Below are 17,840 nucleotides of genomic sequence, written 5' to 3' on the forward strand. Positions count from 1 at the left end.
CCGCGCGCCGCCACCAGCCGCGCACTGCGCAGGCGCCAAGGCGCCCATTGGCCGCCGGCCGCTCCTCCCCGGCCGCGCTTCCTCCTCCCGCTCCGCCCCTTCCCGGCACGGGCGCGCCTGCCCCGCCGCCGCTCCCGCCTGCTCCCGCCCCGCCCACCCCCTCCCGCTCCCCGGCCCGCCCCGCCCGCTCCAGGCCGAAGCACCGCCCGCCGCTCCTCCCAGGCCATCGGGCTTCCCTGCTGAACTGGGCGTCCGTCGGCGGGCCAGCCAGCGCAAGTGCTTACTGGCCACCTTGTATGTGGACGCCACCATCTTGCCACTGCTGTCCAGCTGCCTGTGCTCACAGAATCATGGAATCATAGAATGGCTTGGGTTGGAAGGGACGTTAAAGATCATCTACTTCCAAACCTCCTGTGGTGACTTCAACTACAGCAGAGTGTTCAGAGACTCATCCAGCCTTGCTGGCGCCCCTCCAGGGATGGGGCATCCACAACATCGCTGTTCACCTTGCTCCAGTGCCTCACCACCGTCACAGTAAAGATATTTTTCCTAATACCTAATCTAAACCTACTCTGTTTCAAGTTGAACCCACTCCCCCGTGTTCTGTCACTACATGCTGTTAGAGTTTTGCCCCATCGTTCCTGTAACATCCTGTACATCGTTCCTTGCACTGCGATTGTCCCCTTTCTTTCTCTGGTGTCCTTGTCTGGACTTCAACTGAACCTCATTTTCCTTCTCCTCGGCCTTCTCAGTTCACTCATTCCCATGCTCCCTCACAGAGATAGGCATGAGGTTCTCCTGGTCTTTTCTGATGCCTTATAAATTCAGATCCAAGCTTCCTATGACTATCAGATAATGTTTGCATCCCCAAACACACCTCTCATCAAGCTTGGGAAGAGGTGTTTAGTGCTAGCTATCACTCCTATCATTTACTGCAGCGCCTCATCTGGGTGTGACAATCACCAGAGAATGGTGGCCAGGGCAAAAGTCCTAAAACCTGTGACTGCACATTGTGCACCTAGTGGCTTTTGGCTCTTTTATTAAAAAAGTGTTGCATTATTTTGGATTATTGTGGTTTGATTTCGGTTCAAAATGAATGCTTTTCCAGTTTTGCCTGGATTTTGGGTGCAAAATAGCAGCAGTACACGAAACTTCCTTCTAGTAAGAAAGTTGCTATAAAAAGTTTTGCTGTTGCTACTACAGCTTGCTCTAAAAGCTTTGCTGTGATTTAAAATGCTTCATTTGCTCCTGTGTCTGTAAGAATCTCTCATTTCCTTCTTTAAATTCCTGTCTAATTAAAAAAACAGTACATCATGGTTAAATAAAACTGTACCCAGGATAACCCTGATTTCCATATGCAGATTTATCTGCACTGACAGCCCCCTCTCCCTCTCTTAGTCTTTCTGTTTCCTCTCCCTCCCTCACTCTCCCTCTTTCTCTTCCCCTCTCTTTCTCTCCCTGTCTTTTTGTCTCTTTATGTCTATTGCATTATGCCTGAATAATTTTCAGTCTTTTTTTTTTTCCTCTCCTCTTGCACGCACATGCTAAAATAACTAGACAAAGATGCAAGGTGGTTGCTGCAGTCCCTGTCTCTAGGACAGAACCAAGAAAGCTTGTGATTGCAATGCCACCTTTCCTTTTTTTTTTTTTTTTTTTTTCTCCTTTTTTTTCTTCCCTAGCCATGCTTGGTGATTAAACTTCCTCAGGATGGGGAAGAAAAAGGAGCTGGAAATGAAATAGGGTTGAGGAAAAATCCCATTGCAGCAGCTGCAGCCAGTGGTGACTGCTGCCAGATGTGCGAAGGTTCCTGGGGTCCTTGTCACTAAAAGGCAGTATTCAAATATTTGGAGACAAAAGCTGCATCCTCAGTGATCATTTTCTTTATTTAACATGGCAGCAGGCATCGTGTGGGGAAAAATCAACATGCTGGATGTTGAATCGGACTTTTATCCTTTCTGGGATGAAAGGATGTTATCTATCCCGTGCCAAGAGGGAACTGAGGTAAGAGAGCTGATCCAGCTCCTTTTTTTTTTTTTTTTACTATATTTCCTAAGCATCTTTTCTGAAACAACCTATATATATATGTGTGTGTGTGTGTCTGTGTGTATGTATAAATGTTTCTATGTTTGTATATTTGTGTATTCGATTTCAAGGCAGTGAGTGATTTGGGTTTTTTTTTTTCTGCCTTCACATCAACCCAGAGAAAGTTAATTCACAATATATATTCAGAGCTTGTTCAGAAGGGTCGTTTTGTGGGATTTTTTTTAATACCTTTTTGTTTCCAGAGAAGACTTCAGCAGTGACATCATGGTCGGCTGCTGATATTAAACCCTATTTTCAAAGTCTGTAAAAAAAAAAGCCAGTAACTTTGTGATAAGAAATTGTGCAGAAGATTCATATGCTCTATTTTTCAGTTGCACTCTAAATATTGGAAGTCTTATTAAAGCGATAGTGAGAATTTTTTATTATTATTATTTCTAGCACAGAAGCGATGAATGCTGCATAATTAAGTACAGTATTTAATTTGGCTGTTGTGAAGCAAAAGAATAAGGTAATAATTTTTATTGTACTAATCAGACTCAAGATGTTCTCTGTGTTAATTGGGTTAAAAAAATTGCAGTACTTATTAGAAATTCTAATTTCACAATGCAGCACTGACAATAAGCTCAGCCAGTGAATTATTCACATCTTTAATTTGCTCTCTTAATGACAGTGTTCTGTAATCAGAGTGCAGCGACTGCTTCCTATGCATTATGTATGATGTTCAGGACTTAAATGCAGGACATTATGAAGCCTCTCAGTGGCTCAGTAATTAGTTTTCCACAAGACAGGGCTTAGATATTCACAGATAAAAGTCTACAGCTGAGATAATGTTAAGGTGGTGACTCATGCTAACAAAAGCAGGGAAGTTCAAATTTAATGCTGAAACTGCTCTCCATTCTCCCTCATTGTGCTTAGGTGCAGGGGGAGGGGAAGAAAGTCTTCCAAACTAGCCCGCCATGGTGAGTACGCCGCGGACAGCCCCAATGGGCAACCCGGGGGCTCGCTTTACTCCGGGACCGCGTTTTTGGCAACTTTACTGCTCGGAGGGTGGAGGCGGAGCTGCGTTTTGGTGCCTCTTTGTAGTGGTTATGAAAGGGGCAGCAAAGTAAACACCATCAGAGAGCAATCATGTATAGATGAGATGTATTTTAAAGGATTTTATTTGAAGCACTGACGTTCGTAACTTAGTCAAATTACGGTGTTTTGAGTGGGAGCTACTTTTTCTGTGTAGAAACTTTGAGAACATCTGATACTTGCTATATTGCTGTTGTACCTATTACAGCTGTCATGGTCTTTATACGTTTTAAAAACTTTATTTTCTAATAGTTTAGTTCTCATCATCCAAAAGATGAACTCTGATGCAGGTTTCTTGATTATACCTTGGATCATTTACCTGGTGTTAGATCAAATGATTTAAATGTAGGGAATAAGTATGGCTGTGTAACTTTCCTACTTCTACTTGCTTCTTATTATAGAATGATAGGCAGGAATATTGAAATGAAGCTGGAAAATGATAGTTTTTCCATACTTATTTGCTAATCTGGGAGACTGCAAGCTGTACATTTGCCCTGTGTTCTCCCATTAATCAGACATTTTTATTGGAAGCAAAATAACTGACTAGAGAAGGTTCCTTACTTAGTGTTGATTCTCCAAAGACTCCAAAGGCTTGTGGCCTTTGTACAGGATTGTGACTCTAATTATGATAGTAGATCTGCCAGTAAAGTTTTGGGCTTAAATTAAAAACAATCAAAACACTAAAGATCCCAACTTAATAGCAGATATACGAGAACAAGAATTTGGAGTACATCTAGATTTTAAAAGAAAAATATTGTAAAACTAATTCCTTTAAGTTTTTCAGCAAAGTCTACATCTGGAATTCAGTGTTATTAGAAGCTATTTCTAGTATTGTCTGGCCTCAAGGCCATGGGACATGTTACTAAGTAATTCCTCTTATCAAGCAAAATCCTGTATCCTATGGTTGGATCAGATATTGGTTGTATATAGTCCAGCCCTGAAAGTTGTTATCATTAAACAGTTGAATTAAGAAGCTGCAGATTGAATCAAGGTAACTAGGTGATTTGTAGATTGTAGCAGAATCCAAGTGATTGTATACATGAAGAACTTGATTTGGTCTTTTCCAGAAAAAGACTTTCCTTCCAAGTCAAGATCCCACAGCAAGTGGGTCACTACACAGCCACATTTCTTCAGTCACTTCAGCATGAATCATACAATTGAAACTTATTCCCAAAAGGTGTCATATGTGCCCCCTCACTCTTCCTCCAAAGCCACAATCAATAAAAGTTGTCTTTTTAAGTGAGCACCTGCCTGTTTGTCTAAAGATTTGTTATGATTACTTACCTAAGTAAGTTATCTATTCCAAGATTTCACTAGTCTTCCCATTAGAATGTTTTTTGTGCTTTCTTAAACTTAATCTGCTAAAAGTAAATTAGTTGAACCCATGAGCTTTTGTTAGTTAGTAGTGACAGGTATTTCTTTTTTCCTCTTTTCCCCAGACTCTTATATATTTGAGATTCTCAGTCATGTTTCCACTGTGTTATTCTTTTAAACAACCCCTGTTTTTTGTTTTCAACTTAATAGAAGAAAACCCCAATATTTTTCTTGTATTCCTTTAATTCTTATTTCTGTGCTCTGGACTCTCATTAGTTCTACTTTCTTGAAATGCAGTGTTTTGGACTTAGACATGGTTTCAAATGCCATGTAAGTTCTCTATTTTCACTTAATGAAATGTGGTTTGTCAGTTTTTAAGAAAATCTAGTTTCCCAAAGGAAATTTTAACACAATGACTTGTACATGTTGGGTACAACGACATCTGTTAACCCAGGATACAGTCTAGGGTATCTACAGCTAACTGGAAAAGGAGCAGCGTGTGTTTGAACAGGTCTTTAATTCAAGGATTTATGATTTTTAGCAGGAGTCTTCATAGTTATTGTTTCCAATATCCTTATCTCACAAGATAAGTACCTGTGACTGACTTGATTAGTGATATCCAGATGTGAGGTATCAAGCTGTAAAGAATATCTGAAGCATTCAATCCTCAGAGGATTGTTTCAAGTTGTAGAAGTACTGTTGCAGAGTCAAAATTTTATAACAATGCCCTTGTTATAAAGTAGATGGGTGGCTAGAAGTTAAAATCTGAACTTTTCCAGTCAGATTGGACAATCTGAATTTGAGGCACTATTACAGGCAGGTGAGAATACTTTTTTACTAAAGTGGCAAGAGTGTTATTGGCAATCAAAAATTACCATCCAGGGTTAACTGTGAAGCAGTATGTTTTAGGTTAAAAAAAAAAGAAAAAGAAACATTTAGAAAGTTATCACATTCTAACTAGCCTAGAAGATTATCTCTACATCTGAGCTATGCATCTGGGGAAGGGCCAATTGTGTACCCAATCTGTTAAAGTAGAGAACCATTCAATTTTAGTTGAGAGAAAGGAAGGGCCCAATATCTTTCCTGGGTCAGAGGAAGACTGTTCATATTATCAATGAGTTGTTGTGGCATGGGAGGAGAGCAACACTTATGAAGTCAAAATGGAAAGCATGTGTCTGAAGAGTTAAAGATGACTGGCTATGCTTACAGAGGATCAGATTTAATATGTTAAAAAAGACATAGGGACCAAGAAAAATTTTAAGGACCTTAATGTGGTTACACAGAGATCTAGTTCATATTTTGGTATGTAACCCTTTTACTGACATGTGATTTCTTTCATTTAGGAATATTGCAAGTCTTTTGGAGTAATCTGATTAATTTTTCTCTATTTGTTCATATATCGAAAAGCAGGAAATATAGTTTTAACTCAGTAAAATTTTATTAGAAAAAGTTAAGAAAAATCCATCCATAATACATTTCCAGGAGTTGTATTTTGTACTTTTGTTTATATTGCTCCAGGCTTAAGTACCACTATAAATATTAGGTTCTGAAGTGGTATGATGTGTTAAGTATTTCTAAATGTCTTCTCTTAATCTAACCTAATAATGCAGTCTTTTCATATGCATAATTCCCATGAAAGCCAGTGGGAGTACTACATTATAGAAAGAATAAAAGATACATATGCCAAGATGTCTTCATTTTGAGTCATTGTTTTAACTTGATTGACAAAGAAGAAAGTTGACTAAAGGAAATATTTTCTGGAAGTGGAAAGAAGGTTATTGATATTTTTTTTATTCCAAATTTATCTGTTTTGCCACTGAAACATGTATGCCAATAGAATGACAGTAGTCAGAAAATCTGACAGAAATCTCAAATGAATTTATATTCACTAATGCTTTCTAGGAAATATTTCACAAGTAGAACATATGCATTCTAGTCTGTAAAATTCCTTATAATTGACCCACTAATAAGAATTCCAAAATATATATATATGTGTGTGTGTGTGTATGTGTATATATATGTATATATACATATATATGTATGTATATATTATGTAAAATAGAATAGCAAGAAATATTCATAGAATAAACCAGTTTGGGCTTTTTTTACAAAGTCAGGCTGGAAATAACATAATATACTGAATGAGTTCAAGTAATCAATCTTCTGTAAAATTTAAATCCATAAAACTTTGCAGTTCTTATCTGTATCTGTAGTAGGCTGGAAAAAATAGTAGTAGGAATACTTAACACTATACAAAAGCACTTTGCTGCTTCCAAGTGGCTTTTCTTCTGTGTTATCATCTATACATATGTTCTGTACTGACTGTCATCCCAGGAACTACTTCATGTCCTCATTAAACCTGAGTTTTTATTTTTTGTGTGCTAATTTTTCAGCCTTTCTTTTTAAGCTTTTCCCAGTGCTCTTTTTGAAGCTCTTGAGGCTTTTGCTATTCCCAAAGCATCCCTTCTTAAAATTCTTGTTTTGTTTCTACATGTTTGCAACAGTCCTTTAAATCTTCATATCACACATACCTTTTTTTCATTGCTTTGTTGTAGTATCCCATTTCTTGTTCCTTGCAGTATTTAGATTACAAGATCATTAGTGAAAACAAGGGTTTTTTCTGTGCTTGTAGAGAGGACAAAATAAAGGGGGTTTAGACTCTTTCTAATAGTAGGAATATGAAAAGTGTGTGAAGTTAATAATTTTGACTGCCATCCTTCTAATCCCTAGTAATACAGGCTTTTCAACTCTTAACAACTTCTTTAAAATAGAATTTCATCTGGATTTTGGGAAGTTGACAGGTTAGGGTGCAAGAAAAGTGAAAAATAAAGGGGCCACCAACAAGCAGAACAGAACTTAACCTCAAAATATTTCTGTTCCATGCCCTCTGTTTACTATCTTTGCTTCTCCCATATAATACTTCGTCAGAGAGACCCTAGGTCAAATAAAACTATTCAGAAAGCTTTTTGTCTCTCAGGTACATAAATTCTTTCTGGTGTGTGTGGTACATATACACTCCTGGACCAGGAAAGTCACAATACAGACTCTCCTGGTCCAGATGAAGGATTGTGTCAGTCCAGCTGTAGAATGAGGGTTTTGGATTTTTTTCCAGAAGTAATAGGTTTAGTTGAGAGTGGTTGATCTATCAGCATTTTGGTGTACCATGTTGGTAGTATCAAATATGAAGCTGTACTTGGGGAAGTGGAAGGCACAACTGTGCAGTCCAATATGAAGCTTAGCAGGAAACTCTAAGCCATATCACACACTTTCTGATGCAGAATTTTTTTAAACCAGAATATTTGCTTTACCACCACTGCATGGATTTTTAGTAGACAGTATTTGAATGAAGGCTATTAATTTGAAAATGGTGCAGTTCTCTGAGTCCAGCTCTCACTCTCCACCTTGCACTGTCTAGTGTTGGAACAAAAGGCTGGGCTCCCACTTTTCTAGTCAGCAAAGCTCATTCTCCTTGACTTGTCCAGAGGCTGTAAGTTTAGAAAGCAGATCAATGTTTTGTGTGGATGCAAATGTGGATATCATACAAAGGCACTCAGTGTAAACCATATTTGGTTTATATACAAAAAGGTGTTTAAAAAGCAAAATAGCTAGCTTTGACCAGTGTCATTTGAGAATTACAGAAATCATTCAAAAAAGTGGATCTCAAATAAGCTTCAGCTGTGGTTTCCAACACCACGCTATTTTGTCCATTCTTATGCAATCTTAGAAATACTCCCTTTTCTCAGTGCTTTTTGCTCTTTGCTTCAATGTAACCTGACAAAAAAAGTCAGATGACTATTGGATACTTAGCATAACTTCAAAGATTTTGTATTTAGAAAATATTGATTTTTTTACCCTCTGAATATTACAATAATATTTATATAGTGAAAGGAAGAAAGTGTGTATCTCAAGTTCTCCTTTACCAACTTAGGAAACTGAGATATAATTAGCAAATATGATTCAAAGGTGATGGCTCATACACAGTTTCTCATTCTACATAGCTCACCTGCATGATTTCAGGAGCTCACTTCATTCTTGCATCTCCATTCCTCAGCTGTGTAATAGAAAAGGAAACCTCTCACAGAATTTGAAGTTCAAATCTCTTTGGACAGTTTGAATTTTCATGCAGGTTTTGTCTCTTAGTATGTCATTAAAGCACACCAGTGACATTGTAGAATTGTTTAAAGACACTGGGAGGCTCCTAGATACTCTAGGACTTGAGCAAATGCATAAAAACAGGTTGCTATGAGCTAGTTCAGAGATTAACAAGTGTTTCTAATGGTCATCATAAAGGAATTCTGCTGAGCATCTGTGTAGTGAGATTCTTGAAAGGAGGTGGAGAAAGAGCTGATTTTAAAATAATAAACACTTTGCAGAAGGGGTCATTTAATACACTGCCTGTGAAACATCTTTTACATAAAACATCTTTTTATAACTCTATTTCAAGATTTGCAACAAAATTTGTCAAAATACTAATTATTAGAAAAGAGCTCTGAATCGAAGCCTTCAAATTCAAATTGTGTTCTTTAGTTTTATTTTGCTTTTTATGTATTTTAGGTCACGTTTTTGTGTTCATGTGGGGTAAGGCTGTCTGAACTGCGTCATAAAACTATTTTTTACCCACGTACACAAAAAATATATTTATAAAACTATTTCCTATTAAGTTTGTGGGGGTTGTGTTTGGTTTTTTCCCCCTTGGAAAAAGTGATTAGTGAAGAAAGAATGACCTTTCTCTTTGAAGGCATTCCAAAGCGTAACAGGAAGCAGTAAAAAGAAAAACTTTTAAATATGTACCTGGAAATCAGTACAGGTAGTCCAAATATGAGCTGTTACCCAGTACACTAAGAACACTGTGTACAGATACTGCTTCTATCAGTTGATGTCAAACCCTTTGCCAAAGTAAATGAGCTTACCCTTCATTTTGCAGATGTCCTGGCTACCTAATTTGTAAAACATGGGTGTAAAATGATGTAATCTTTGTTTTGACAGCAATGACTTAAATAAATATAGCTGAAACAGGCATTCTGGCTGAAGAGTTCATAATAACAAACTTTAACATGACTGTACAAAGGAACTATTCTGCACTGTCTGTCACTCATGGATAAAAAACAGAAGAGTTTTGTTCATCTATCTGGTATCTAACCTTCGAAGGCCTCAGTCTGTATGATAACTGCAAATAATGCTATTGTGATGATCCTGTCTCCAGATGTCCACAGTAGGATGTTAGCTGGAGTTGTATTATCCTTTTGGCATAGAAAGGTTAGATATAAGATAGAAGGGTGAAGATGATGTTTGATGCCTAGATCTGAAATCTCCAGAGGAAAATTTCTTCCTGGCAAGAAAGAAGAGAAAGTTTGTGTATCTGAAGTATTTTTCCCCTTTGTAAAATCTCTTAAATTTTATTCTGTCTTCACTATTTTTAGTAAACATACACACAGAAGCTGAAAGGAATTATATATAAATTTTTTGAGATTTCTCAGGTTTCCTGGTGAGGGTTTTATGTTGTAATTTGCCAGGTATGCTTGTAAGACTTAGAAGTACATTAAACTTCCCTTGTTGTCAGTCTGACATGTGAAGTTTAAGCTTGGAGCAATGAAAGTAGAGAGCAATGAGAATAAATTGACAGCTGTCTCACAGCAAGCTAAAACGAGAGAAATTAAAATACATTATCATGAAAACTGTATTGGAAAATGTGTCTCAAATTAACTACTGGGCATAAGTAATGAATCATACCTAATTGCATGTTGCATATTCTAATAGATTTAACAATACTTACCAAAATAAGGAAGCCACTCTATTTGAAAAATGAAAATTATGCAATGGTGTCATATAACAGATTAGACCTAATAATTTCAAGTAGGTTGGTAAAAGCTGTAAAATTGTGCTGTAATTACATTTAGGGCTAGATGCTTTTAGTCAACCTTATCCAGTAAAACAACACTCCAAAGATATTGTAATTTGTCCGCTACTCAGACTGATGTGGTTTTCAGTATATGGATATCCTTTGTGGACTAAAGTAGAAAAATAACCTCTCCCACTTCAACACTGAGTACAAATTCAAGCTGAACATTCCAGGAGATTGTGAAAGCCCATCTTAGAGGAAGAACTGAGGCAATGGACCTCCCTTATCACTATTTATTGGGGGAAAAAATGGGTTTTCAGATGTGCACTGAATGAATGGTATTTGTGTTTCACCAAGGGATGAATTACAAGCAGCCCTCACCACTCTGGGCACATATGGCTGACCCTTGCACTTTGATGGGACAAGTTCCTGCATATTCCCTTTTCCTGGTGCATGAATATGGTTCTTACAAACTAACAAACCCAAGGAATTGACCATTTGCAATAGTGATGAAAATTTACAGTTTTATTTCAGTGTGATGGATAGCTGCTCACTAAGGCAGACACTTGAATAGACAGCTACTGAGAATAAATTCATCCTACACAAAAAAAAAGAGATTTTTTTATTGTTTGTTTGTTTGGCATAATGAACACCAGAGACAATATTGTTGGTTGAAATGATCAAAATAGTTTTGACCTCATCTAGAGGCTATTTAAGCTGAATTTTAATTTTTAATGGAAGATATGATACCATAAATTGTGCAAAAGCCACTAAAAAGAAAGCCAACAGGAAACTCACTGAGAAACTTGAAAAAGAGAATGAATGTCGCTGTTTGACTGTCATTCAAACATTTGGCTATTTACCAATAGAGAACACCTTTATACTGCTTAGTAAAGCAGCTGGATGACAAAAATTTTCCAGCTTTATGGAACAGAATGTGTTGGAGAACTTACGGTGAAAATCTGGCAATTTAATTCAAAATAGAATTTTTAGAGTTTTAAAAAAATAACAGTTGATTATTTAGTAACAGCACTTTGAGATACTTTAAGATCAGGTTTTATAAACCTTTATATTCTGGAAATTGTCTCTTGTTCCTGAAATTTTAGAATTCACATTTTTGACTGCTTTCGAGTATTTTGATTTTATATATTTAGCTAAGTTATACTTTAGATATTCACCATAGAGCAGGGAGCATTTTAAATAGATGTTGCCAGTCATCTTTACTAATTGAATAATCTCTTGTATATTAGCACAGTGGTTTAATCTTTTTGAAATCAATACTGTATCTTAATACTTCTTAGAGTCAGCTATTATTAGCAAGAAATCAGCTAGATATGAGATAATCACAGCTACACAAAAGTCACCTATCCATTATAAATAAACAGTATGATAATTAACCTACAAGATTTTTTCCTGACCCTAAACTGAGGGTCAATCAGGCCAGTTGTGTTATATTTGAAGAGAAAGTACCCTGGCTAGGATCTCAAAAATAATATTACTGAACTAGCATATTGTTTTTTCTGAGCTGATGTACTGTACATCTTAACACAGCAGCTAATTTGAACATAGCTTTGTGGTGATGCAATACTGCTGTCTGCTTCTGCTTCAGGACATACCTTGATCTTAACAGATATTTGGGATGTCTCCCCAGTACACTGTTGCAAATGCAAATTGCAGTTTTTTTCCAGATTCATTTTGAATAGTAGATTTTTGAAATTTGAGGTTCAAAATGTTAATGCTTTTCAAAATATTATCAATTGACAAGACAAAGCAGTATTCTCTTTTACCAGTGTTAACACTGTTTATGAACTTTCTCTCATTCCAGCTCAACTGTAAAGATTGTTAATAAAGCCAAGTGAATTCTTGTGGGATGCTCTGTATCATACAACAGTCTGATAGGAGATTTTTTTCCCATTTAAATTTTGCATTGTTAAGTTACAGTAATAACAGAAATTATATGATCCATGTCTTGTTGCTAAGTGCTCTCCAACTTCTGCTTTTAACCTATGTTGGATACTGAACCGGTTGGACTTGAGATCTGATCCCCTTCAAATGTTCTTAAAGCAACTGTTTTATCTAAAGTCTCATCCAAAGAATAGATGAGCTTCCTATTGCAAAGAAAACAGTGTGACATAGTAGCAAAATGTACATTTCCTTTCACATTGTGCATTTCGCTAGTTATTTGCAGTGCTTTTTGGCAGGGTTAGGAAAAGTAGATGTATAAGATACTTCAATTCCATACCATTTTTGGACATTGTTAATGTGCATGATTCTTGATGATCAAGAGCAGTGAGAGCTAGATTGCGTGTCTTGGTTATTAAAATTAGATTTCTGGAATTTTGCTCCATAAATTCCAGAAAATGGCACAGGAAATCAGTGCTCTTACAGTTGTCTAAACCAGCATATCCCTTAAACTCTACATGTATATATTATTATAATCTTAATTTCCCCTTAAATTTAGGTTCTTGCATTTAGCTACCTGCTATGACCACTGCACTCTTGCTTTTCCTCAATGTCTGTTAAAATCCAGTGATAAAAAGGGTGGCACTGAAATGCTGCCTTCATCTTTGGAGGTGTCTGATATGTTTTGGGAGAGGTATTTGGTACGCTCTCAGTGCAGATGGGCAGCACTAAGCTCTGCAGAAATCCCTAAGTGTGATCACATCTGTGTTTTCATGTAGCACGTTTTAACTACCAGGTTGTTCAATAGTCTGAGAGGGATGATTGGGGGAGACAGTGGGTGCTGAGCCACACTGCAGACAGGAATGCCAGATTCTTAGTGCAAGGGAGAAGAAGAAAGAGTGGTGGGCTGCATGCCAAAGAGATGGAGAGAGTGGAATGAGGAGCATATTGGTTGGGTTTATGCTTTGAATTAGAGAATTTTGGTTTAAGAAATAGCCCTGTAAGACTAAATGAATCCATATTGCCTATGGGTTTGGATTTGTGAGTTAGTATTTTAATTGAGTAATACTCAGGCTTTTATATAGGCTTACACTGTATTAAACAAGAGAGAATCAATTTGAAAGGGAGGCCTTTACTGAGGAGTGAGTTTTCCACTACTAAGTAAAAGTTGCATTCATGTTGCATTTTCATTTAGCTAGCAGACACCCCATACAGCTGTCTGCTTTCACAAAGTTTGTAGGAATGTTAAATCTTTGAGACCTTTTCCCATGTATTGGACTTAGATGGAATTGGTTACTGGAAGTGATCAAGAGGAGCTGAGCAAAGCAGCTCATTTTTTTTTCAGGAAACCATGTAAAAAGGAACAATAGTCTTTGGTTCAAGGAGCTTTTTGTTCTCTCAGTCTACAAAAAATGCTGCCAAGCTTGGTGTCTTAGTAAAGATATGGTGTTTCTTTCATTTAAACTAATTTAAATATACTCATTATTTCTTATTCATAGAAACCTGATCCATATCCTGAAGAATCAGGTCAGGTGCCAGGCTTTTAGGAGTAAGAGCTTCTGATGGAAAGCTATTACTGATGTTTCTTTCTACTCTTACCCTAGAAAACTGAACCACATGCCCTGCATTCCTATTTCCTTACTGTCCTCTGCTCTTCATATCTGTATTATTTTATGGTCTACAGTATTCACTGTTTTCTTTTATCAAGTGATAATTTTATAATTTTGCAATGGATTATTCACTTTCTTAGCTCCAAATAATCCATTCATTTTCCTTAATTATTTCATAATCAATAGGACAAAAGTCAGCAATTATTGCCAGGTAGACATTTTTCTGAGCTTTTAAAAAGCATCAGGTTTCTTTCTTATTGCTTTAAAAATCTTTAGAAATTTTAGCTAAAATTATGTCGTTTTGTGTTTTGTCTGTGCCATCAATTTTCTTAATCTAGGAAAAGAAAAAACATTGGAATATATCTACAAACATGAAGTGATAAATGTTAAAAAGTTGACAGTTGGTAGTAGTACTTTAATAGAATCATCTTCGATAACAACTCCTCTGGTACCTGTTATATGTGCTCATGAATAGCCACTGAACTAACACAAAACATCTGCTGCTTTGGCTCAATTTAAATGCCCCAATCTGATAACCTTGTCAAAAAATTTAACAGTCGTCTAGAATGGAAATTCACGTACCAGTCATGATCCATCAAAGAGAATTAGACTCCACACACACAGAAATACATGTTAGCAGATCTAAAGATTTTGTGTTGAGCATAATTTTGTATTGCTATGTTTTGCATTGTGGTTAATGGTTCAGAGTTAGGGAGCATTGTAATTATACAGGTAAATAAGCAGGCACTGCCTACAATGTAGCACTGAGAAAAAAGGCAGAAAAATATTTATTTAAATTGGATTCACTGATGCATGCATGTGCAGATTTTATAGGGTAATAAAACTCTACATGCAAGACCTGTTCATATTCCAGATTCTTTAAATTTTCAAGGATTCTTCACCTGAAGAACACTTAATGAAATATTCCTTTTACAGTATCACAGGCTTTTACAGTGTATTTTGGGGAAGTATTTTATATGATATATGTGGAAATTAATTTTGCAAGAAAAAAAAGGACTCTTACATACATATAAATTTCTGTGACTTTTCTTGTGATATCCTTTTCTGATTGTGCCAGTTGTGTGACTGAAGCTTCTTACCACTTTTATCAATAAAAGTGACTGATAGATGTTTTATTTTTGGGAATAATTGAGTGGATTTTTCACTTCTTTTTAAAAACCGAGTGTAATGGAAATTCTGTTTTACATATTGAAAATCTAAGCTTTCTGTTATTTCCATCTTATGCCTTTTAAATTTTCCAGTTATTTTTTAGAAATCATTTTGATGGTATGCCTTAAGAAATCTTAAGGTTGTATACTTGCCACAGTTACTCTTTTTGATCTTCAAGTGCCCTTTTTTCTAGCTCTTCGATCCTGACTTCTCGCGGTGGGCTTGAAAATCAAATATACTGGAAAGTAAAAGAAATCTTTTAATGTGTATTGGGATGTTAATTGTTTCAAATGCTTCAGCACCTAGAAATAAATAACCATCTTTTTTCTGCTAAAGTCTATATTTTTTTTAATCAAAAGGAACAGCATGGAGAAAAAAAAGTGCACAAATTGTGAACTAAGGGGAAATACTCAAATCCAGTTTCAGATTTCATTCTTGAATCTCATTAGCACATATGTGTGAAATGGTTCTGCAAATCCAGACAAAGTGATCTGTAGAAAAGCAATGCAGAGTCCTGCACCTGGGGAAGAATAGCCCCAGCACTGGAGCCTGACCTGATGGAAAGCAGCTCTGCAGAGAAGGACTTGCTGGCTGGTGGACAACCAACCAATGGGCAGAAACTGATGCACAGGGAATTCCATCTGAATATGAGGAAGAACTTCTCTACTGTGCAGGTGACTGAGCACCTGGAACAGATTCCTTGGAGAGGTTGTAGAGTCTCAGAAAAAACCAGTCAAGAGCTGTCTGAGCAAAATGCTGTGCCATGTGCTCTAGGATGACCCTGCTCAGGCAGGCAGGCTGGAGCAGGTGACCCACTGTGGTACCTTCCAACCTCACCCATCCTGAGATTCCATAAAGTATAACTTGTTAAATTTTAAGTTGTCTTAATACCGTAACAACTGGAACAGACTTGCCGCTGGATGTAGAAGTTCCCAGGCCTTTATCTTGAAGGTGATTAGCTATTATTCTGTGAATTTAGGGAAGTACTTTAAGTACAGTGTTTCTATATTTGATACAATGTTAGCAAAAGTGTAGTACACGAAGGAGAAACATTTTAAAGAGCAACTTGAAAGTTGTTTGTTGTAGAGGTTCCGTGTCTGACCTGGACTGTTGCTATGGTCTTGTGGAAAAGTAGCAGGACCTAGTTTTTTCCAAATGTATGGTATATGCAGGAGTATAGGAATGTGCTGGTTTTGTATTAATTATGTAATTAATATGTAATTAATATATGCATGAGTATACATATTTGTAGGTATGTGTGTATGTTTGTGTACAGTTGGCTACACTATTTCTGTTCTCTAGAGAGCTCTGATCCCCTTCGTCATCCTAATTACATAATAGATAAGTAATTAAGACTTTTTTCACGTATGTTCAGTTCATTTAATTGCTCTTTTTTTACCTTCTTTTGTTTGTGTATGTTTAGGTGATCAAAAATTAGAAGAATTTTCAAAGGCAGGATTAAAATTCAAAGAATAATTGCACATATTTTTCCTTTTGCTATCTGCACATCTTTCTACATTACCAAGCATGGGCACTCTAAGCTAATTTTGCACAAAATGATAATTTTAATAAAAATTAAGGAATTCAAGAATACTTTACAAGATACTTCTTCCTTTTCTTATCTAATTAATAACCATATGACTTACAAGTAAAATTTCAAATAATCTCATGAGTTTCTTGATCAGTGGAGAATACTCTTAATTAAAACAAACAAACAAAAAAACCAGACCAAATCTATAATTGCTAGAAAGTTCTAAAGGAGAGGGAGTGCTCTGAAGAGGCTATATTGAAAGATCTTATAAACTTCCTTGAATATTTTATTTCTAAAATTCACAGATTTGTGAGCAAACAAAACAATGCAACTGAAGGAAATGACAGATTTTCTTAGAACAGCTTAATGAAAATAAGAATGAAATGGAGTTTGTTTCATTTCTGATGGAGGATTTTTTCAGCTTTTAAGTAGTTTCAGTCCTTCAACTATTCAGCAATTTAAAAAGAGTTGGCAGCAAATGGAGGAGTTTGAGTCCCAACACTGGGACATGACAGAGTACACGAATAATACAAAGTGGTCAATGATTAAATGTCCTGATGGATGTTGGTGACAAGTGGTGTCCTTCAGGGGTCTGTACTGGAGCCAGTGCTATTAAATGTCTTCGTCAGAGACACAGACAATGGGATGGAGTACACCCTCAGCAAGTCTGCAGTTGACACCAAGCTGTGTGGCGCTGCTGCCATGCTGGAAGGATGGGATGCCATCCAGGGGGACCTGGACAAGCTTGAGGAGCAGGCCGATAGGAATATCATGGGGTTCAGTCGGGCCAAGTGACCTGGGTCCATGTTACATGTGATGGAGATGAACCTAGAATTTGCAGGATAGTTCCACACTTGCCTGTGCAGTATTAAAATGCATTAACAAAAAGATAAGCCTCTGCAGGTAATAGTAAAAACTGTAGTGAGAGCCTGATGTTGTCAAATATTGTGTTAGACAGACTGAAACATCTTGAAAAAAAGAAAAAGGCACAAAAAGTGACTTTATGAATAAACTTGTCATATATGTAAAGAGGAACAAAAAGTACAAAACTGAGGGACTGAGGTCAGTGCTATTTTCATTTATCTCTTCTCTTTTGACATTTTTGTTAGTGAGCTACGAAATCAATAAAGGCTAATTTCATTGGCAAAGATTAGAGGGTACATAGGAAGGAACACCATACACTCAGGATGTGGATAGTTGCTTTCAAGGGCATTTTGAATAAAATGTATTTGTTATAAAGTAAATTGAATGGTTCTTTTTGTCTAATTGGCTCATATATCAAACATTAAGTCTTTGGAATACCCGCTACACAAAACTAAGTTTGCAATATTGAATATACTTAAAGTACTTTGTTTAT

At 36.7% G+C, this 17,840-nt stretch overlaps 1 protein-coding gene across 12 annotated transcripts in view; it reads left to right on the top strand.

Annotated features, from left to right (window-relative positions):
* Nucleotides 1-46: 46 nt before the first annotated feature.
* LOC111925702 (uncharacterized) overlaps nt 47-17,840 on the top strand; it is a 198,231-nt gene continuing 180,437 nt past the window's right edge. For 8 of the 12 annotated variants that reach the window (XM_086876594.1, XM_086876599.1, XM_086876601.1 and 5 more), the window contains exon 1: nt 1,850-2,001. In XM_086876594.1, the coding sequence (XP_086732720.1) occupies nt 1,931-2,001 (71 nt within the window). In that variant the 5' untranslated portion in view covers nt 1,850-1,930. Of the gene's footprint in view, nt 535-1,797; nt 2,002-17,840 lie in introns of those variants that run through there. The other 4 variants (XR_015283034.1, XM_086876592.1, XM_086876593.1 and 1 more) reach the window with 3 other exon arrangements.

The sequence above is a fragment of the Cyanistes caeruleus genome, chromosome 2 (genome assembly GCF_971803275.1).
Source record: "Cyanistes caeruleus chromosome 2, bCyaCae1.hap1.1, whole genome shotgun sequence".
NCBI classification, from domain to species: domain Eukaryota; kingdom Metazoa; phylum Chordata; class Aves; order Passeriformes; family Paridae; genus Cyanistes; species Cyanistes caeruleus.